Source organism: Pelophylax lessonae (assembly GCF_965119305.1).
Source record: "Pelophylax lessonae genome assembly, chromosome: 9".
Classification (NCBI taxonomy): Eukaryota; Metazoa; Chordata; class Amphibia; order Anura; family Ranidae; genus Pelophylax; species Pelophylax lessonae.
The window spans coordinates 262,305,480-262,328,251 of record NC_138776.1 but is presented as its reverse complement, the minus strand read 5'-3'; the positions used below and the strand labels follow the sequence as shown (position 1 = coordinate 262,328,251).

At 43.8% G+C, this 22,772-nt stretch overlaps 3 protein-coding genes across 3 annotated transcripts in view; all 3 read left to right on the top strand.

Annotated features, from left to right (window-relative positions):
- The window catches only part of LOC309564421 (uncharacterized protein), a 224,655-nt gene that overhangs the window by 40,121 nt on the left and 161,762 nt on the right, over nt 1–22,772 (top strand). Inside the window, 5 exon segments of the mRNA XM_082269051.1 lie at nt 4,779–4,835; nt 16,605–16,761; nt 16,764–16,783; nt 16,844–16,990; nt 17,084–17,222. Coding sequence (XP_082125177.1) covers nt 4,779–4,835; nt 16,605–16,761; nt 16,764–16,783; nt 16,844–16,990; nt 17,084–17,222 — 520 coding nt within the window.
- LOC309562631 (uncharacterized protein) lies at nt 4,833–10,852 on the top strand (the record flags this gene model as incomplete). The annotated part of the gene is made up of 4 exons (XM_082266887.1): nt 4,833–4,928; nt 5,051–5,101; nt 5,342–5,432; nt 8,364–10,852. Exons 1-4 carry the CDS (start codon nt 4,857–4,859, stop codon nt 10,850–10,852), a joined length of 2,703 nt encoding a protein of 900 aa, XP_082123013.1. The 5' UTR covers nt 4,833–4,856.
- LOC309563879 (uncharacterized protein) lies at nt 18,482–21,456 on the top strand (the record flags this gene model as incomplete). The annotated part of the gene is given in 3 exon segments (XM_082268515.1): nt 18,482–19,005; nt 19,007–19,010; nt 19,430–21,456. Coding segments are annotated over 3 exon segments (2,412 nt in total). The 5' UTR covers nt 18,482–18,624.

The following is a 22,772-nucleotide window of genomic DNA, read 5'->3' as shown; positions in this document are numbered from 1 at the left end:
ACAAGGGGAGCCCTCTCGTTACCTCAGCCTCCAGCCTGATTCCTGACACCAGGCATGGGAAGAAGCAGTTGACGCATTTCACAATAGAATTTGGCTTATTCATAATTTGAGTTGAACTGAGTTCAGTAAGCGAAATTAGTTTGTGAAATGCGTCAACTGCTTCTTCCCATGCCTTGTTTGTCCAAGATAGTTATATTGCTGTCAAGACATGCTTTTATGCAATAAAGTCTATTTTTCACCTTCGATGTTAGAGTGCGGTCAAACCTTTCTCTTTGCTTGGATGCCACCAGCTACCGGGACTGAATCCACTTGACAGCGACCCAGTCGTAAATATGGAAGAGTAAATCAAGTCAAGACGTACACGCAGGAGGTTTGCGCTGTTATGTGGCGGATCCTTCACTACATCACTGAGATTTAGGTGATAGGAGGGCTGGACTGGTGGAACTGGATACATGCTCAGTCATGTCCCCTTTTAAAATGTCACATTAAAAGGGATAAGGTGTGCTGCATCATGGGACCAAGTGGTTAACAGTATGGAGAGTCAAGTGGCGATATAGGTACACTAGGTGTACAGCTCACTTCTAATTCGAAATTCGAAGCTCACGTCTCTTCTAACTTCCCTAATGTTGACTTCACATGAACGTGGCTCTGCCTTGTCCCAGGCATGAGTCAACACCTACACTAGAGGAAGAGGAGAGAGGAGGCCCAGTGTGCATTGGTGAGTTGGCCCAGCCCACAAGTGCTTTGTTAATGCTCCATGCAGAGACACTCTTGGCCACCAGGGCGGTGCTTTAGCTGTCCTAGGTAACGTCTGGCTCTGGGACACTAAGATCTATGGAGGTTTCCAGAGACACCTTCAGTTGCCAAAGACATTGTTGCTAGGAGAGATAACTCTTCTTGTTCTGTGGTCACCCCTACCACAACTAACTCATTTGGTTTATATGACACCGGTGCATGCACAGTCATAGAAAACATAGCATTATTAATTCTGCCCCCACCCCACTATACAGCGCACTGCATAGAGGTAAGTCTACAGAGTCCACAGTGGCTACTCCCACATCATCACAGACAGTCTTACTGTCAATCTCTTTAGTCACTGTATTGCAGTCCCAGCAATTAAATCAATAAATCAACACATGGCTAAAATAAAGTTCCCCCCTACATGTATTAAAACGGTTTGAATTGAACCCAGTATTCTTTATTCCATTTTTATATTTGGTAATCATGGATGTAACATAATAGAGCAGGGATCCTCAAACTCCGGCCCTCCAGCTGTTACGAAACTACACATCCCAGTAGGCAATGTAAAACTCCGACATTCACAGACATGACTAGGCCTGATGGGAAATGTAGTTCCTGAACAACTCGAGGGCCATCGTTTGAAGACCCCAGTAATAGAAGAATGGACTGGGTGGCAGCGGGGACAATGATGAAACAAAACGTAGACTGCAGTATATATATTCAATACAAGGTGGTTATCTCACTTGGAGCTCACAGAAAGGAAGTGATGTCAGGTAGAGACAGGAAGTGATGTAAGATACAGACAGGAAGTAATATAGGAGTATAAATAGGGAGTTCCCGGAGAAAGAGAAGTTGAAGGGAAGTAGAGAGGAGACATTGCTGGAACTGGCAGCAGAAGAGGTAGTACTATATTATTTTATATTTACACCCAGAAACCCCCCCGTCATGTCCGTCCTCATCCTCCATACTCACTGTGACTTCTTTTATCTCCAACATCCACTACTACACACATATCACACGTAGGGTGACCACATCTCCAAACTGCCATTCCGGGACCCCCCCCCCCCCAAAAATGATGTTTTTTGATACCTTCATTTGCCAATTTTTCAACTGTGTGTGTGGGGGGGGGGGGGGGGGGCGGTGCCACATGTCACATTACACAGCCCAATCAGAAAAATAGAATGGCCGAAGCACAGCGCTGAGCGCACGCTGTGTGCTTAGCATGAGGATTTTCCATTGGATTTGTACATTGCCGTACTTTCCGGGGTGCAAACCCTAAACATCATGGGGGGCTTTTACCACCTGATCTCCTCACTACATCATAACCTCAGGAGCCCCCCATCTAATGTTCCCCACATCAAGAGGACTTGCAGCAAGGTAAATAATGTAAGGGACACAGACCACCCAAACCAGTCCACACACAGAGTGCACCTCCTCTCATAATAAGAAGACATTATTACCTCCTCCTCAGTGGACTCACATTCTCCAAAATAACACCCCCTGCAGAAGGATTCTCACACTGCTGCAACTTCTGCACCCATCAGGACTACAAGAAAATGGCCGCCGATCCCTTTGCAAGAACAGTCTGAGCTACGAAAATATAGCCGCTATGCTTCTACAAGGGAATGTTTTTATTTTATGGCTCGGCTCTAGAGTTTGTTCTGCAAAAGCCCTTCCTCGTGGGAGGAGCCTCGTTGCTGGGCAGGGTACGAATCCCCAACTTCCGGTCTGAGGCTCTGTTATGCGTTCTACAGTAAGACCGCTACTTCCGTGTTATTTATAGTTATGCGCGTGCGCACTATGAAAGCGAACGGGCTTTTGGCGGCCATTTTCATGTAGCTCAGTTTACAAATCCAGATTAACCACGGCAGGGGAGGACTCAGAGCGGCGGACTCGCCATGCTCGCGCACTTCCGCGGACGGCAGCTGCGGCTCATCACGGGCTCAGATCATTCCGGGACACTGCATTGTCCCGGAATGAGGGTGACCGGGACCCAGGACAGACTCTCCAAATGCGGGACTGTCCTGGGCAATCCGGGACACGTGGTCACCCTAATCACACGCTGTATACTGGAGATATTTTATATGTGTCCCGATACATCCTAAATATTGAACCATTTATCCAACTGTCCACCCAGAACCTCTGATTTATAGACTAGATACATCCTAAATATAGAACTATTTATCCAACTGTCCATCCAGAGCCTCTGGTTTGAAGACCAGATACATCCTAAATATGGAACCATTTATCCAACTGTCCATCCAGAGCCTCTGGTTTATAGACCGGATACATCCTAAATATAGAACCATTTATCCAACTGTCCATCTAGAGCCTCTGGTTTATAGACCGGATACATCCTAAATATAGAGCCATTTATCCAACTGTCCATCCAGAGCCTCTGGTTTATAGACCAGATATATCCTAAATATAGAACCATTTATCCATCTTTTTGGGGTTGTACTGACAGGAGAGGTGAGCGGTGCCGGGAATTCTGGGACATTATCCAGTAACAGACTAGGGTGACCACATCTCCAAACTGCCATTCCGGGACCCCCCCCCAAAAATGATGTTTTTTGATACCTTCATTTGCCAATTTTTCAACTGTGTGGGGGGGGGGGGGGGGTGCCACATGTCACATTACACAGCCCAATCAGAAAAATAGAATGGCCGAAGCACAGCGCTGAGCGCACGCTGTGTGCTTAGCATGAGGATTTTCCATTGGATTTGTACATTGCCGTACTTTCCGGGGTGCAAACCCTAAACATCATGGGGGGCTTTTACCACCTGATCTCCTCACTACATCATAACCTCAGGAGCCCCCCATCTAATGTTCCCCACATCAAGAGGACTTGCAGCAAGGTAAATAATGTAAGGGACACAGACCACCCAAACCAGTCCACACACAGAGTGCACCTCCTCTCATAATAAGAAGACATTATTACCTCCTCCTCAGTGGACTCACATTCTCCAAAATAACACCCCCTGCAGAAGGATTCTCACACTGCTGCAACTTCTGCACCCATCAGGACTACAAGAAAATGGCCGCCGATCCCTTTGCAAGAACAGTCTGAGCTACGAAAATATAGCCGCTATGCTTCTACAAGGGAATGTTTTTATTTTATGGCTTGGCTCTAGAGTTTGTTCTGCAAAAGCCCTTCCTCGTGGGAGGAGCCTCGTTGCTGGGCAGGGTACGAATCCGCAACTTCCGGTCTGAGGCTCTGTTATGCGTTCCACAGTAAGGCCGCTACTTCCGTGTTATTTATAGTTATGCGCGTGCGCACTATGAAAGCGAACGGGCTTTTGGCGGCCATTTTCATGTAGCTCAGTTTACAAATCCAGATTAACCACGGCAGGGGAGGACTCAGAGCGGCGGACTCGCCATGCTCGCGCACTTCCGCGGACGGCGGCCGCGGCTCATCACGGGCTCAGATCATTCCGGGACACTGCATTGTTCCGGAATGAGGGTGACCGGAACCCGGGACAGACTCTCCAAATGCGGGACTGTCCTGGGCAATCCGGGACACGTGGTCACCCTATAACAGACAAGGGATGTGTCTGGATGGTGACTGTATCATTGTGTGTGTCAGGTTCCTATAAGGTGTCAGGATGTCACTGTCTATTTCTCCATGGAGGAGTGGGAGTATTTAGGACACAAGGATCTCTACAAGGACGTCATGATGGAGAACCAGCCGCCCCTCACATCACCGGGTAAGAGGAGACTTTATTGTAAAGGAGAGAGCAGTACGGAGGCTCCACCTAGATCCCCCATCATCTGATAAACACATAGAAACAATGTATTCAGTCAGTGTGTGTGTTTCCTACAGATGGATCCAGTAATGAGAACCCACCAGAGAGATGTCCCCATCCTCTGTATTCCTGGGATTCCACACCGGAAGGTCACACCATCCCTCACCATCATCAGGTAGATGGGACTGAGCATGTAGACCTTCAAAATGTATAAGCTATAAGAGGACATTCCATGTAATCTCTTGGGTTTTTTTTTTTAATAAATGTATTTTATCATCTTTGGGGTTTAGGGTGAAGAAGTGAAAGATATCAAAGTTGAGGTTAAAGAAGAAGAAGAGGAAATGTTGGTGGGTGGAGATCAGAAGTCTATGGAGGAAGGTTGTCCTCTGTATTGCCAGAATTCTACATGGGAAGATGCCAAATATACAGAGAATGATCAGGTAGATGGCACTGGACAAGAAGAACTTAAAAATAATTCTATGAGAGGACATTCTCCTATGTAATCGCCTATAATTGACAGCAGTGTTTCCGGATATTATATTGTCTTATCTCTACAATTTAGAACGAAGAACGGAAAGACATCAAAGTTGAGCATAAAGAGGAAGAAGAAGAGACGTTGGTGAGTGGAGATCAGCAGTCTATGGAGGAGAGAAGTCCACTTTATTCCCAGAATTTAATGGAAAACCACAGTTATAAACAGAATGATCAGGTAGGTGGGACTGGGCAGAAAAATTAATAATTCTATGAGAGGACATTCTTCATTGTAATCTCTTTTTCCTTTTTATAACTCTTTGGGGTTTAGGATGGAGAACTGAAATACATTAAAGTTGAGGTTAAAGAGGAAGAAGAAGAGAAGTTGGTGAGTGGAGATCAGCAGTCTATGGAGGAGGGGGAGATGATTATGGAAAGTAAACAGGAGGAATCTTCTCTACATATGGACACAAGTAAGTAATAAACAATAAATTCAGAAACCCTTCACATTTTATTTCTACTTCTCAAAGTATAAATCAGGTATTTACATTGTTATATGGATTGATATATATCACATGTCCATTAACTTAAAAGTCCTTGTCAGATGAATGTAATTATGTATTTCTTACACTACCAAGTGTTCCCAATATAGTCTACATCATCTCCATTCCTCAATATAACGTCATGTTCCCAACAAATGAGGAGGAGATACTGTACACCATATGAAAGGTCCATCTACATTCCTCAATATAACGTCATGTTCCCAACAAATGAGGAGGAGATACTGTACACCATATGAAAGGTCCATCTACATTCCTCAATATAACGTCATGTTCCTAACCAATGAGGAGGAGATACTGTACACCATATGAAAGGTTCATCTCCATTCCTCAATATAACGTCATGTTCCCAACAAATGAGGAGAAGATACTGTACACCATATGAAAGGTCCATCTCCATTCCTCAATATAATGTCATGTTCCCAACAAATGAGGAGAAGATACTGTACACCATATGAAAGGTCCATCTCCATTCCTCAATATAATGTCATGTTCCCAACAAATGAGGAGGAGATACTGTACACCATATGAAAGGTCCATCTCCATTCCTCAATATAATGTCATGTTCCCAACAAATGAGGAGGAGATACTGTACACCATATGAAAGGTCCATCTCTACTCCTCAATATAACGTCATGTTCCCAACAAATGAGGAGGAGATACTGTACACCATATGAAAGGTCCATTTCCATTCCTCAATATAACGTCATGTTCCCAACAAATGAGGAGGAGATACTGTACACCATATGAAAGGTCCATCTCCATTCCTCAATATAATGCCATGTTCCCAACAAATGAGGTGGAGATCAGTGGCGGCTGGTGCTCCATGCACCGGGGGGGGGGGCGGCAGACCGACCGAACCATATCCCCCCCCCCGACCACACCAGGCCGCACACCTTACCCCCCCCCCGGACCACAGCGAGAGAGGAGAGGACAGACTTACCCTGCCTGGATGCAGCAGCAGGTGACGGTGGAGGCTTCGGCTTCTTCCCCCTGTCTTCTGCATCTCCTTCCTCCTCCTCTATGCCCAATGGCATGGCTTCTTCTTTCGGCCAATCGGGAGAAATGGGTCTCAAAATCCGCTTCCTGATTGGCCAGGAGGAGGTTCTGTGTCACAATAGCGAATTTTCATTTGCTATTGTCACACAACTGGGTGGGCTTGGGGCGCACTGCTCTGCGCCCCGAGCCCACCCTTTTTTTTAGCCTGTGAGAGCCTCTGGCTCTAATCACATGGTTAAAAAAAAAAAAGCCCCATAGAACTCCATGCGTTCGGTGCCCCGCATGTAGATTAGGGGGCCCGGACGCATGGATAGGGGCAGCGGCGCCCCTGCACCCCGTATGACCAGCTGCCACTGGTGGAGATACTGTACACCATATGAAAGGTCCATCTCCATTCCTCAATATAACATCATGTTCCCAACAAATGAGGTGGAGATACTGTACACCAAATGAAAGGTCCAACTCCATTCATCAATATAACGTCATGTTCCCAACAAATGAGGAGGAGATACAGATCTATCAAGCATCCACCAGACCTGTGCAAAAGAAATCATGAAATATCAAAAAAGTTCCAATATTTCATAGAATGAAAAAAGTTATAAATGTCTTTTGGATGTACTGTAAGGAATTCCACATCCATTGACATAACTGCGCATATATAGTATACAAAAAAGTGTTGAAAAACAAAGAGGACACAAAAAGTGATACAAAAAATCTCTAAACTGTGTAGAATTACAAGTGTAGAAACACTCCCGGATCTGTGTCATCCACCACCTCTTGCAATCCCCACCAAATCTTCTGGTGTATGGCCCCACACTACAAACAGGTAAAAAAAAACTGCACATAAGAACAATAATGCACAGTATCGATAATTCACATGAGAAGCAACTTTATAGAACCTGATTCAACGACGTGACGTCAACGCTAAGGCCCCGCCCCATACTTTTCATCCGATAGGATGTCCTCAGGGGCCTTTAGCACCAAATCTTTGCCACATTTCTCCATCCTCTCTTGTAGTCTGCAGAAGGATTGCACAATGGCAGCAGCCATGCTAAAAGTCTCACATATAGGGGACAAGTACAAGGCCATTGTTCAGTATGTTTTATTAAAACTTTAAAAGTTCATACAAACATCCATAGACATTATCAGTAACTTACATGAAAAAACACTGTATGGAACCTGATACAGCAGGGTGACGCCGCTATAACTCCATCCTTTATGTTTCGTCCTATAGGACGTCATTAGGGGCCTCTAGCACTTTATCCCCCCTGTCGTTTAGCCTGTATAAGTATTTGCATTTGATTGGGAATCTGATTGCCAGGTCCATTTAGGAGGTCCACTTGTGTTTTTTTTAAGAATTTGGATCAGAGTTTTTTTTTTTTGGTGCCTCGTGTGAGGAACGAACTCACGACCTTCAGATTATGAGACTGATGGATCAGAGTTTTTAAGTATATTAAAGCATGTACCCTCACCCAAAAGCGTCTGATCTTGGGGCATTGATATTTTTTTTTTTTCAGTGTATGAAATATTGGTTGTTTTTTTTTAACCACAACTGTTGTACACTATATAAATGATATATCCCTGTTATGGCTTTTAGGAACATATGGAGAAAAGTCCCACTCTTCACCATAACCTTGTTGTCAATGCACAAATACTGTTGCTTACCCGTGTGGTTTGGGTGTTTGATATCATTGATCTGGTTTTTATTTGTAATATTCTGTAATAATTGCACCAAATTCAAGGCCAGAGCTGTGGGAACGTTTTGAAAGCTATACATAGATCTATGACTTCTGAATACAAGATGTATGAGAACAGATATGACGTATATTAAATATTGCTTTCCAGCAGATGGACCGTGTTTCTGGAATATAAATACATCTGAGGGACGTCTTATTATATCTCCAGATTGTAAGGCAGAACATACTGACGTTTCACAAAACTCTCCAAAAGTGAACACTGGTTGGTTGGCTAGATCAACGGATCCTTCTAATCCTGAGGAATCTTCTATGAAATCCCATACTTTGACTTCAGATGTTTATCTAAGATCAATGGGTCCTTCTAATCCCGGGGAACCTTCTGAGAAATCTCATACTATGACTTCAGATGTCCATCTAAGATCAATGGGTCCTTCTAATCCCGAGGAACCTTCTGATAAATCCCATACTATGACTTTAGATGTCCATCTAAGATCAATGGGTCCTTCTAATCCCGAGGAACCTTCTGATAAATCCCATACTATGAATTTCGATGTTCATCTAAGATCAATGGGTCCTTCTAATCCCGATGTCCATCTAAGATCAATGGGTTCTTCTAATCCTGAGGAACCTTCTGATAAATCCCATACTATGAATTTCGATGTCCATCTAAGATCAATGGGTCCTTCTAATCCCGATGTCCATCTAAGATCAATGGGTTCTTCTAATCCTGAGGAACCTTCTGATAAATCCCATACTATGAATTTCGATGTCCATCTAAGATCAATGGGTCCTTCTAATCCCGATGTCCATCTAAGATCAATGGGTTCTTCTAATTCCGAGGAACCTTCTGATAAATCCCATACTATGACTTCCGATGTTCATCTAAGATCAATGGGTCCTTCTAATACTGATGTCCTTCTAAAATCAATGGGTTCTTCTAATCCCGAGGAACCTTCTGATAAATCCCATACTATGACTTCAGATGTTAATCTAAGATCAATGGGTCCTTCTAATCCTGATGTCCTTCTAAAATCAATGGGTTCTTCTAATCCCGGGGAACCTTCTGATAAATCCCATACTACGACTTCATATGTCCATCTAAGATCAATGGGTCCTTCTAATCCCGAGGAACCTTCTGATAAATCCCATACTATGACTTCAGATGTCCATCTTAACTTAATAAGTCAAACTTATTCATGTTGGGAGTGTGGGAAATCTTTTGCTCGGAAGGAAAACCTTGTTAGACACCAGAAAGTTCACACGGGTGAGCAACCTTATTCATGTTCAGAGTGTGGGAAATCTTTCAGTGAGAAAGGACAACTTATTGTACACCAGAGAATTCACACAGGTGAGCGTCCATTTTCATGTCCAGACTGCGAGAAATGTTTCATTCGGAAAACAGCGCTGGTTTCCCATCAAAGTATTCACACAGGTGAACGTCCTCATTCATGTTCAGAGTGCTGGAAATCTTTCAGTGAAAGGGCTGACCTACAAAGACATCAGAGAATTCACACTGGTGAGCGTCCCTTTTTATGTTCAGAGTGCGGGAAATGTTTCAGTGGCAAAAAAGATCTTATTATACACCAGAGAATTCACACGGGCGAGCGTCCTTTCCCTTGTTCAGAGTGCGGGAAATGTTTCAGTCGCAAAACACAACTTAATGTACACCTGAGAATTCACACGGGAGAGCGTCCTTTCCCTTGTTCAGAGTGCGGGAAATGTTTCCTTAAAAAAGGACACCTTACTGACCACCAGAGAATTCACACAGGTGAGCATCCTTTCCCTTGTTTAGAGTGTGGGAAATCTTTCACCACAAAGGGTTCACTTTTTAATCACCAGAGAGTTCACACGGGTGCGTGTCCTTATTCATGTACAGAGTGCGGAAAATCTTTCTCTCACAAAAAAGACCTTGTTGAACACCAGAGACTTCACACAGGTGAGCGCCCTTATTCATGTAAAGAGTGCGGGAAATCTTTCTCTCAGAAAAAAGACCTTGTTGAACACAAGAGACTTCACACAGGTGAGCGCCCTTATTCATGTACAGAGTGCGGGAAATCTTTCACTCAGAAATCACATCTTGTAAGACACCAGAGAGTTCACATAGGTGAGCATCTTTATTCGTGTTCAGAGTGCGGGAAAAGTTTCATAGAGAAAGGACAACTTATTGTACACCAGCGAAGTCACACAGGTGAGCGTCCATTTTCATGTCCAGACTGCCAGAAATGTTTCACTCAGAAATCATCCCTGGTTTCCCATCAAAGAATTCACACGGGTGATCGTCCTCATTCATGTTCAGAGTGCGGGAAATCTTTCATAGAAAAGAAAGACCTTCGTAGACATCAGAGAGTTCACACGGGCGATCGTCCTCATTCATGTTCAGAGTGCGGGAAAGCTTTCACTCAGAAAGCAGACCTTAATCAACATCAGAGAACTCATACAGGTGAGCGCCCTTATTCATGTTCAGAGTGTGGGAAACCTTTCTCCGCAAAAGGATCACTTTTAAAACACCAGAAACTTCACAAGGGAGAGCGTCCTTATTCATGTTCAGAGTGCGGGAAATCTTTCACTCGGAAAGGACACCTTGTTAGACACCAGAGAATTCACACGGGTGAACGTCCTTATTCATGTTCCGAGTGAGGGAAACCTTTCAGTGAAAAGAGTGATATGTAAGTAGAGTATATGTCAGACAATAAACACCGGTGAGAGTTCTTATTTATAAGTGTGGGAAATGTTTCAATCGCAGTAAATAACTTCTTGTGCACCAGAAACTTCATGCCATTAAACGTCCTTTTCCTTGATGAGTGTGGAAAATTTTTTCTTGAAAAAGGAAAACTTATTAAACATCAGACAATATACACAGGGAAACTCCCTTATTCATGTTTAGTGTGGATGGTGGGGGGAGAGCTGACGGAGAATGTAGTGTGGATGGTGGAGGAGAGCTGTCGGAGAATGTAGTGTGGATGGTGGGAGGAGAGCTGTCGGAGAATGTAGTGTGGATGGTGGAGGAGAGCTGTCGGAGAATGTAGTGTGGATGGTGGAGGAGAGTTGTCGGAGAATGTAGTGTGGATGGTGGGGGGAGAGCTGACGGAGAATGTAGTGTGGATGGTGGAGGAGAGCTGTCGGAGAATGTAGTGTGGTTGTGGGAGGAGAGCTGTCGGAGAATGTAGTGTGGATGGTGGGGGGAGAGCTGTCGGAGAATGTAGTGTGGATGGTGGAGGAGAGCTGTCGGAGAATGTAGTGTGGATGGTGGAGGAGAGCTGTCGGAGAATGTAGTGTGGATGGTGGGGGGAGCTGTCGGAGAATGTAGTGTTGATGGTGGAGGAGAGGTATCGGAGAATGTAGTGTGGATGGTGGGGGAGAGCTGTCGGAGAATGTAGTGTGGATGGTGGAGGAGAGCTGTCGGAGAATGTAGTGTGGATGGTGGAGGAGAGTTGTCGGAGAATGTAGTGTGGATGGTGGGGGAGAGCTGTCGGAGAATGTAGTGTGGATGGTGGAGGAGAGCTGTCGGAGAATGTAGTGTGGATGGTGGCGGAGAACTGTCGGAGAATGTAGTGTGGATGGTGGAGGAGAGCTGTCGGAGAATGTAGTGTGGATGGTGGAGGAGAGCTGTCGGAGAATGTAGTGTGGATGGTGGAGGAGAGGTATCGGAGAATGTAGTGTGGATGGTGGGGGAGAGCTGTCGGAGAATGTAGTGTGGATGGTGGAGGAGAGCTGTCGGAGAATGTAGTGTGGATGGTGGAGGAGAGTTGTCGGAGAATGTAGTGTGGATGGTGGGGGAGAGCTGTCGGAGAATGTAGTGTGGATGGTGGAGGAGAGCTGTCGGAGAATGTAGTGTGGGCAAGCCCGACCCTCGCACAGGTCTACGCTTATGTACGTCGATGTGAAGGAAACCAAATATTTAAACAATTGAGCACCAATTTTCAGTCTGTTTTTCATTCTTCTGTTTTTTTTTCCCCCTAATTATAAATATAAAAATGTTGTTTTTCATTTTCTCGCTAAAATATAATCTGTGTATGATAATAAATAAATGAGTCTATTGTGATAATGGTATTAATCCCGGGAGTTGCAGTTTCAAATACATATTACATCTCCAAAATATTCCTCTACATCAGCCTTTCTCAACCTTTTCAACACAGAGGAACCCTTGAACCACCTTAGTGTGACAGTCAGTGGGAAGAATGCTCCTTATTCTTGTCATCATTGGGAAAAAAATTACCCCCCTTAGAGATAGCTAAAAGGAACAATGGTGTCATTGGAAACTTATCTTAGAGGAAGAAAATGCCCATTGCTCAAGGAACCCCTAGCAACCTCAGGAGGAACTCTAGGGTTCCACGGAACCCTGGTTGAGAAACCCTGCATTCGTATGACAGTCGGTGAGAAGAATGCTCCTCACTCTAGTCATCATTGGGAAAAATTACCCCCTTACAGATAACTAAAAGGAACAATGGTGTCATTGGAAACTAATCTGAGAGGCAGAAATTGCCCATTGCTCAAGGAACCCCTAGCAACCTCAGGAGGAACCCTAGGGTTCCACAGAACCCTGGTTGAGAAACCTTGCTCTACATGGACGAATGTTTTAAGTGGGCTGTTCTCTAGGTGCTGTAGGTGCTGTTCTCTAATAAGGTGGGCATGCTTGTTACTTTGCTAGTTAAAATGTAAAAAAATATATACATTTTCGAAGAGGACAGGCTCAATTGGCGCTGGCTATGGAAAACCGTGCATGAGCCAAAGACCCTCAGGAACAGTCAAAACAGGTTTGTCCTGCATGTTTATTCAGCAAGGCACGAAACACAATTTTTCTTCTTAAATATAATTTTTGAGAAAAAGTTGGATTACAACCTAAACCAATCAGTAGGACTGGATATACCACGTAGAGATACACAAGGCAGTACACAAAGAAATCATACAAAAACTCAGCAAGTTCACTTGTAGGCAGCTTGCCTATGGGTTAATAAGATAGTGGCTTACCCAGGCTGGGAAGGGGTTAATTCTGTGCCTTGCTGTTCCCGGGCTATTTCAAGCAAGCCTATCCTCCCAAAATTCCAAAAAGGGGGAAGCCCAAGGTCTGGGGCCTTTTGCCGATTCCTGCTCAACAGAAGATGTAAGTACTGCAGAGGAGGACTGCTGCTTTTTGCAGTCTTCCAGAGGCACTGGGAGCCTGGAGATCTTCCAGTGTTGGAGAGCACCAGATATGGACCTCTATTTTTTTGGAGGTAGGCCTAGGCAGCCTGGGGAGAAATAGCCAGGGGGAGGTTTTACCGCTTTTGTTCATGTTAGACTGTTGTGCCGAAACCTTTCACTAAATGTTGCATCAACTGTTCTGAGCCTGGTCCAAAGTTTGTTAAAGCGGTGATGGTTTCTGGTGAATCAAAAGAACTAGGGTCAGTAAAGCACTTTGTGGGGTATGAAGCAAAGCATCTACAAAAGGATTACTCGTCAAGTCAAGCAGGAGGAGTAATGCAGTTGCTATAGATAACCAATGACTAGAGCACGGTACGTTGCAGATGGGTCCTTCAGTAGCGAGGGGGGTCGATGGTCCCTCCCCAGTGGTCGATTTCTCAAAGCAACCAGGAACAAACTCGTGTTAGGGAGACCAACAGCCTGGCCACATGGTACAGGAAGGAAGGAGTTAACAAGTGCACGCATGAGGTCCACGCTAAGGGCACGGCGGGATCCCATTTTTTCACTAGGAGTGAGGTAACAGAGGTACACTGGACTGGTGGAGAGGGCACAGGGACCACAGTGTCCCTCCTAAATGCAACATACATCAGGCAACAGTGTGTAGTGCTGCCTTTCTCAACCTTTTCAACACAGAGGAACCCTTGAAATACATTTCTGGTCTCGGGGAACCCCTTCTAAAAATTACAAATCTACAACTCATGATACATTAGTATGACAGTCAGTGGGAAGAATGCTCCTTACTCTTCTCATCATTAGGAAGAATTACCCCCCTTACAGATAGCTAAAAGGAACAATGGTGTTTTTCAATATTTGGTTTTATATTTATAAATATTTAAATATAATCAAAAAATGATTTTCATTTTTTTTGTTCTTTGGATATGTGAGATATAATCTACGTGTAATCATGGATGAAACATAATAGAGGGATGGACCAGGAGGCAACGGAGAAAATGATGAAATGTAACGTAGACTGCAGTATCTATAATCAACACAAAGCGATGATCTCACGTGGGACACACAGACAGGAAGTGATGTCACTACAGACAGGAAGTGATGTAAGATATAGACAGGAAGGGATATAGGAGTATAAATAGGGAAATTCCTGGAAAAAGAGAAGTTGGACGGAAGTAGAGAGGAGACATTGCTGGAACTGGCAGGAGAGAAGGTGATAAGATATTATTTTATATTGACACCCAGAACCCCCGTCATGTCCGTCCTCTTCCTTCCGTGATGTCTTTTATAGTTTAGAAAAACAGATATATTCTGCATATACAGAGTAATTTATTCAACTATCCATCCAGAGCCTCTTGTTTATAGATCAGATACATCCTAAATATAGAACCATTTATCCAACTGTCCATCCAGAGCCTCTGGTTTATAGATCAGATACATCCTAAATATAGAACCATTTATCCAACTGTCCATCCAGAGCCTCTGGTTTATAGACTGGATACATCCTAAAGATAGAGCCATTTATCCAACTGTCCATCCAGAGCCTCTGGTTTATAGACTGGATACATCCTAAATATAGAGCCATGTATCCAACTGTCCATCCAGAGCCTCTGGTTTATAGACCAGATACATCCTAAATATAGAACCATTTATCCAACTGTCCATCCAGAGCCTCTGGTTTATAGACCAGATACATCCTATATATAGAACCATTTATCCTACTTTCCATACAAAACCTCTGGTTTATAGACCAGATCCATCCTAAATATAGAACCATTTATCCAACTGTCCACCCAGAGCCTCTGGTTTATAGACCAGATACATCCTAAATTTGGAACCAATTATACAACTGTCCATTCAAAGCCCCTTGATTATAGACCAGATGCATCCTAAATGTAGCACCCTCCTAGTCAAGTTGCTAGAGAGGTTTGGGTAAATTTAGTTTTGTTGGCTCCTTTCCCCTGTCTTGTAGTGAAAGTTCTAGAATGTAGTGGGCTGAAAGAGGCATACCCTGGGCCTGAATAATTATGCAGTCTGAACCAAGCCTTGGTAAGAGGTTGCCCAGTAGGTGGCTGAGAGGTTCATAAATAGCCTGGGATTTAGAACAACCGGGCTCATGTCCGGCAGGAGGAGATCCCAGCCTTGAAAGACTGCTTGCCCTTCTAGGCAAGTCATCTGAAATCTGCAGGAGTCCACCAAGGTCTCAGCTCATGGTAAGCTGGAGGGCCTGCATTTGGAAAGGAGCTGGAAATAATTTAGGTGAGCCGACAAGGAATCTACCGTGGAGGCTCACAGTACAGTGTCTGGCTGGTATTGGAAGAAGGCATCCGTCTATATAGCAGATTGGATCAGATGTAGGCGGGTGTAAACGGACACATGTACGTTTACATGCACCACGCCATAGAGTAGAGTGGATGGTCTAATTGGGTTTGTCTAAAAAACTGACCGGTAGAGCCGATCGGTCTGCCCATATGGAAGGAGCCTGGAGGTTTTGGTTAGAGTTATACTTTAAAGGGAATCTGGATTTCTTTCAGTAAGATTAATGAGGGTTTTAAGATATTATGAGAACTCACATCATCATCCATCACAGTTTCTCCACTTCACTGCCTGACAACAGAGGTAACCAGTGCCAAGAAGATTCTAGAAGTCACCAACAAGATCATCGATCTGCTGACAGGAGAGGTGAGCGGTGCTGGGAATTCTGGGACATTATCCAGTAACAGACAAGGGATGTGTCTGGATGGTGACTGTATCATTGTGTGTGTCAGGTTCCTATAAGGTGTCAGGATGTCACTGTCTATTTCTCCATGGAGGAGTGGGAGTATTTAGAAGAACACAAGGATCTCTACAAGGACGTCATGATGGAGAATCAGCCGCCCCTCACATCACCGGGTAAGAGGAGACTTTATTGTAAAGGAGAGAGCAGTACGGAGGGTCCACCTAGATCCCCCATCATCTGATAAACACATAGAAACAATGTATTCAGTCAGTGTGTGTGTTTCCTACAGATGGATCCAGTAATGGGAACCCACCAGAGAGATGTCCCCGTCCTCTGTATTCCCGGGATTCCACACAGGAAGGTCACACCATCCCCCACCATGATCAGGTAGATGGGACTGAGCATGTAGACCTTTAAAATGTATTCTAAGCTATAAGAGGACATTCCATGTAATCTCTTGTTTTTTTTTTTTTTTAATAAATGTATTTTATCATCTTTGGGGTTTAGGGTGAAGAACTGAAAGACTTCAAAGTTGAGGTTAAAGAAGAAGAAGAGGAAATGTTGGTGGGTGGAGATCAGAAGTCTATGGAGGAAGGTTGTTCTCTGTATTACCAGAATTCTACTTGGGAAGTTGCCAAATATACAGATAATGATCAGGTAGATGGCACTGGGCAAGAAGAACTTAAAAATAATTCTATGAGAGGACATTCTCCTATGTAATCTATTATTGGCAGCAGAGTTTCCAGATGTTATATTGTCTTATCTCTACAATTTAGAATGAAGAGCGGAAAGACATCGAAGTTGAGCATAAAGAGGAAGAAGAAGAGACGTTGGTGAGTGGAGATCAGCAGTCTATGGAGGAGAGAAGTCCACTTTATTCCCAGAATTTAACGGAAAACCACAGTTATAAACAGAATGATCAGGTAGGTGGGACTGGGCAGAAAAATGAATAATTCTATAAGAGTGCATTTTTCATTGTAATCTATTTTTCCTATTTATAAATCTTTGGGGTTTAGGATGAAGAACTGAAATACATTAAAGTTGAGGTTAAAGAGGAAGAAGAGAAGTTGGTGAGTGGAGATCAGCAGTCTATGGAGGAGGGGGAGATGATTATGGAAAGTAAACCTGAGGAATCTTCTCTACATATGGATACAAGTAAGTAATAAACAATAAATTCAGAAACCCTTCACATTTTATTTCTACTTCTCAAAGTATAAATCAGGTATTTACATTGTTATATGGATTGATATATATTGTATGTCCATTAACTTAAAAGTCCTTGTCAGATGAATGTAATTATGTATTTCTTACACTACGAAGTGTTCCCAATATAGTGTACATCATCTCCATTCCTCTAAATAACGTCATGTTCCCAACAAATGAGGAGGAGATACTGTACACCATATGAAAGGTCCATCTCCATTCCTCAATATAACGTCATGTTCCTAACCAATGAGGAGGAGATACTGTACACCATATGAAAGGTCCATCTCTGTTCCTCAATATAACGTCACGTTCCCAACAAATGAGGAGGAGATACTGGACCCCATATAAAAGTCCATCTCCATTCCTCAATATAATGTCATGTTCCCAACAAATGAGGAGGAGATACTGTACAACATATGAAAGGTCCATCTCCATTCCTCAATATAACGTCATGTTCCCAACAAATGAGGAGGAGATACTGTACAACATATGAAAGGTCCATCTCCATTCCTCAATACAACGTCATGTTCCCAACAAATGAGGAGGAGATACTGATCTATCAAACATTGACCAGACCTGTGCAAAAGAAATCATGAAATATCAAAAACGTTCCAATATTTCGTAGAATGAAAAAAGTTATAAATGTCATATGGATGTACTGTAATGAATTCCACATCCATTGACATAACTGCGCATATATAGTATACAAAAAAGTGTCGAAAAACAAAGAGGACAAAAAAAGTGATCCAAAAAAATCTCTAAACTGTGTAGAATTACAAGTGTAGAAACACTCCCGACTCTTGGGGCACTGAATTTTTTTTTTTCAGTGTATGAAATATTTTTTTTTAACCAATACAGTTGTACACTATATAAATGATATATTCCTGTTATGGCTTTTAGGAATATATGGAGAAAAGTCCCATTCTTCACCATAACCTTGTTGTCAATGCACAAATACTGTTGCTTACCCGTGTGGTTTGGGTGTTTGATATCATTGATCTGTTTTTTATTTGTAATATTCTGTAATAATTGCACCAAATTCAAGGCCAGAGCTGTGGGAACGTTTTGAAAGCTCTACATAGATCTATGACTTCTGAATACAAGATGCATGAGAACAGATATGACGTATATTAAATATTGCTTTCCAGCAGATGGACCGTGTTTCTGGAACATATATACATCGGAGGGATGTCTTATTATATCTCCAGATTGTAAGGCAGAAAATACTGACGTTTCACAAAATTCTCCAAAAGTGAACTCTGGTTGGTTGGCTAGATCAACGGATCCTTCGAATCCTGAGGAATCTTCTAAGAAATCCCATACTTTGACTTCAGATGTCCATCTAAGATCAATGGATCCTTCTAATCCCGAGGAACCTTCTGAGAAATCCCATACTATGACTTCAGATGTCCATCTAAGATCAATGGGTCCTTCTAATCCCGAGGAACCTTCTGAGAAATCCCATACTACGACTTCAGATGTCCATCTAAGATCAATGGGTCCTTCTAATCCCGAGGAACCTTCTGAGAAATCCCATACTATGACTTCGGATTTCCATCTAAGATCAATGGGTTCTTCTAATCCTAAGAAATCTTCTGATAAGTCTCATACTGTGACTCCAGATGTCCATCTAAGTTCTCACAGTGCTGACAGATCACCAGATCCACCCAATCCCCAGAAATCTTCTTTAAGCCATAATAGGGTTCACACAGGAGAGAGTTCATTGTCATGTTCAAAGTGCGGGAAATATTTTGCTGAAAACAAAGAGCTTTTTACCCATCAGACAATTCACACAGGTGAACGTCCTTATTTATGCTCAGAGTGCGGCAAATGTTTCACTTTTAAAGAAGAACCTATTGAACACCAGAGAATTCACACAGGTGAACGTCCTTTCTGTTGTTCAGAGTGTGGCAAATGTTTCCTTAGAAAAGGACATCTTATTGAACACCAAAAAATTCACACAGATAAGCGTCTTTTCCCTTGTTCAGAGTGTGGGAAATCTTTCATTACAAAAAGATCACTTTTTACACATCTGATAGTTCACACGGGTGAGTGTCCCTATTTATGTTCAGAGTGCGGAAAATCTTTCACTCAGAAAGGAGACCTTGATCAACACCAGAGAGTTCACACTGATGAGCACCTTTATTCGTGTTCAGAGTGCGCGAAATCTTTCACCAGAAAAGGATTACTTTTGAAACACCAGAGAGTTCACACGGGCGAGCGTGGTTATTTATGCTCAGAGTGCGGGAAATCTTTCACTCAGAAGGGAAACCTTGTTAGACACCAGAAAGGTCACACGGGTGAGCAACCTTATTCATGTTCAGAGTGTGGGAAATGTTACAGTGAGAAAGGAGAACTTATTGCACACCAGAGAATTCACACAGGTGAGCGTCCATTTTCATGTCCAGACTGCGGGAAATGTTTCATTCGGAAATCAGCGCTGGTTTCCCATCAAAGTATTCACACAGGGGAACGGCCTCATTCATGCTCAGAGTGCGGGAAATCTTTCATTGAAAAGACTGCCCTACGTAGACATCAGAGAATTCACACTGGTGAGCGTCCCTATTCATGTTCAGAGTGCGGGAAATGTTTCATTCAGAAAGCAGACCTTGATCAACACCTGAGAATTCACACTGGTGAGCACCCTTATTCGTGTTCAGAGTGCGGGAAATCTTTCACCAGAAAAGGATTACTTTTGAAACACCAGAGAGTTCACATAGGTGAGCGTGGTTATTTATGCTCAGTGTGCGGGAAATCTTTCAATCAGAAGGAAAATCTTCTTAGACACCAGAAAGTTCACACGGGTGAGCAACCTCATTCATGTTCAGAGTGTGGGAAATCTTTCACTCGGAAGGAAAACCTTGTTAGACACCAGAAAGGTCACACGGGTGAGCAACCTTATTCATGTTCAGAGTGTGGGAAATGTTTCAGTGAGAAAGGAGAACTTATTGTACACCAGAGAATTCACACAGGTGAGCGTCCATTTTCATGTCCAGACTGCGGGAAATGTTTCATTCGGAAATCAGCGCTGGTTTCCCATCAAAGTATTCACACAGGTGAACGTCCTCATTCATGCTCAGAGTGTGGGAAATCTTTCAGTGAAAAGACTGCACTTTGTAGACATCAGAGAATTCACACTGGTGAGCGTCCCTATTCATGTTCAGAGTGCGGGAAATGTTTCAGTGGCAAAAAAGAACTTATTATACACCAGAAAATTCACACGGGTGAGCGTCCTTTCCCTTGTTCAGAGTGCGGGAAATGTTTCAGTCTCAAAACACGACTTAATCTACACCTGAGAATTCACACGGGTGAGCGTCCTTTCCCTTGTTCTGAGTGCGGGAAATGTTTCCTTAAAAAAGAACGCCTTACTGACCACCAGAGAATTCACACAGGTGAGCATCCTTTCCCTTGTTCAGAGTGCGGGAAATCTTTCACCACAAAGGGATCACTTTTTAAACACCAGAGAGTTCACACGAGTTCGTGTCTTTATTCATGTACAGAGTGCGGAAAATCTTTCTCTCACAAAAAAGACCTTGTTGAACATCAGAGACTTCACACAGGTGAGCGCCCCTATTCATGTACTGAGTGCGGGAAATCTTTTGTCGCAAAAGGAGCACTTTTTAAACACCAGAGAGTTCACATAGGTGAGCATCTTTATTCATGTTCAGAGTGCGGGAAAAGTTTCATAGAGGAAGGACAACTTATTGTTCACCAGCGAAGTCACACAGCTGAGCGTCCATTTTCATGTCCAGACTGCCAGAAATGTTTCATTAAGAAATCATCCCTGGTTTCCCATCAAAAAATTCACACGGGTGATCGTCCTCATTCATGTTCAGAGTGTGGGAAATCTTTCATAGAAAAGAAAGACCTTCGTAGACATCAGAGAGTTCACACGGGCGATCGTCCTCATTCATGTTCAGAGTGCGGGAAATCTTTCATTCAGAAAGCAGAGCTTAATCAACATCAGAGAACTCATACAGGTGAGCGCCCTTATTCATGTTCAGAGTGCGGGAAACATTTCTCCGCAAAAGGATCACTTTTAAAACACCAGAGAATTCACACAGGAGAGCGTCCTTATCGTTGTTCAGAGTGCGGTAAATCATTCACACAGAAAGGACACCTTTGTAAACACCAGAGAATTCACATCGCAAAGCGTCCTCAGGATGCAGAAAATGTTATCTAGATAAAAGAAATTGGGGGCGTCAGAGGGAACCCACCTGCTGATTTATGACAAATGTACGATGGCTTTTCCGGGTGGAACTGAGTCCATAGAACATCTGGAGGATAAGAAAATAGTTTTTAAAGAGGTACATCCTGGCAAAAGTGATATTTCATGTACAAGTAGAGTTTGATGGGCCAAGTCTCCCTTGCCTTCTTCTATATTTTTCTTGAATTCCTCTATTTCCACTGTACATAGAATAGAAATTCTGCACACAGAGCGGGAGCCCCTCCTAATAAGCTGCGTTAGTATGCAGTTCCGGGAACGAACATTGCCCCATAGGCTTCAGAATCTCCTAGGGAGGAGGTCAAATAGGCCCTGATGGTGTATAATGTTGGAGAATGTAGTGTGGATGACGGAGAGCTGTCGGAGAATGTAGTGTGGATGGTGAGAGGAGAGGTGTCGGAGAATGTAGTGTGGATGGTGGGAGGAGAACTGTCGGAGAATGTAGTGTGGATGGTGGGAGGAGAACTGTCGGAGAATGTAGTATGGATGGTGGGAGGAGAGCTGTCGGAGAATGTAGTGTGGATGGTGAGAGGAGAGCTGTCGGAGAATGTAGTGTGGATGGTGGAGGAGAGCTGTCGGAGAATGTAGTGTGGATGGTGGAGGAGAGCTGTCGGAGAATGTAGTGTGGATGGTGGAGGAGAGCTGTCGGAGAATGTAGTGTGGATGGTGGGAGGAGAGCTGTCGGAGAATGTAGTGTGGATGGTGATAGGAGAGCTGTCGGAGAATGTAGTGTGGATGGTGGAGGAGAACTGTCGGAGAATGTAGTGTGGATGGTGGAGGAGAGCTGTCAGAGAATGTAGTGTGGATGGAGGAGGAGGTCTGTCGGAGAATGTAGTGTGGATGGTGGAGAGCTGTCGAAGAATGTAGTGTGGATGGTGGAGGAGAGCTGTCGGAGAATGTAGTGTGGATGGTGGAGGAGAGCTGTCGGAGAATATAGTGTGGATGGTGGGGGGAGAGCAGTCAGAGAATGTAGTGTGGATGGTGAGGGGAGAGCAGTCAGAGAATGTAGTGTGGATGGTGGGAGGAGAGCTGTCGGAGAATGTAGTGTGGATGGTGAGAGGAGAGGTGTCAGAGAATGTAGTGTAGATGGTGGGAGGAGAGCTGTCGGAGAATGTAGTGTGGATGGTGGGAGGAGAGCTGTCGGAGAATGTAGTGTGGATGGTGGGAGGAGAGCTGTCGGAGAATGTAGTGTGGATGGTGGAGGAGAGCTGTCGGAGAATGTAGTGTGGATGGTGGGGAGGAGAGCTGTCGGAGAATGTAGTGTGGATGGTGGG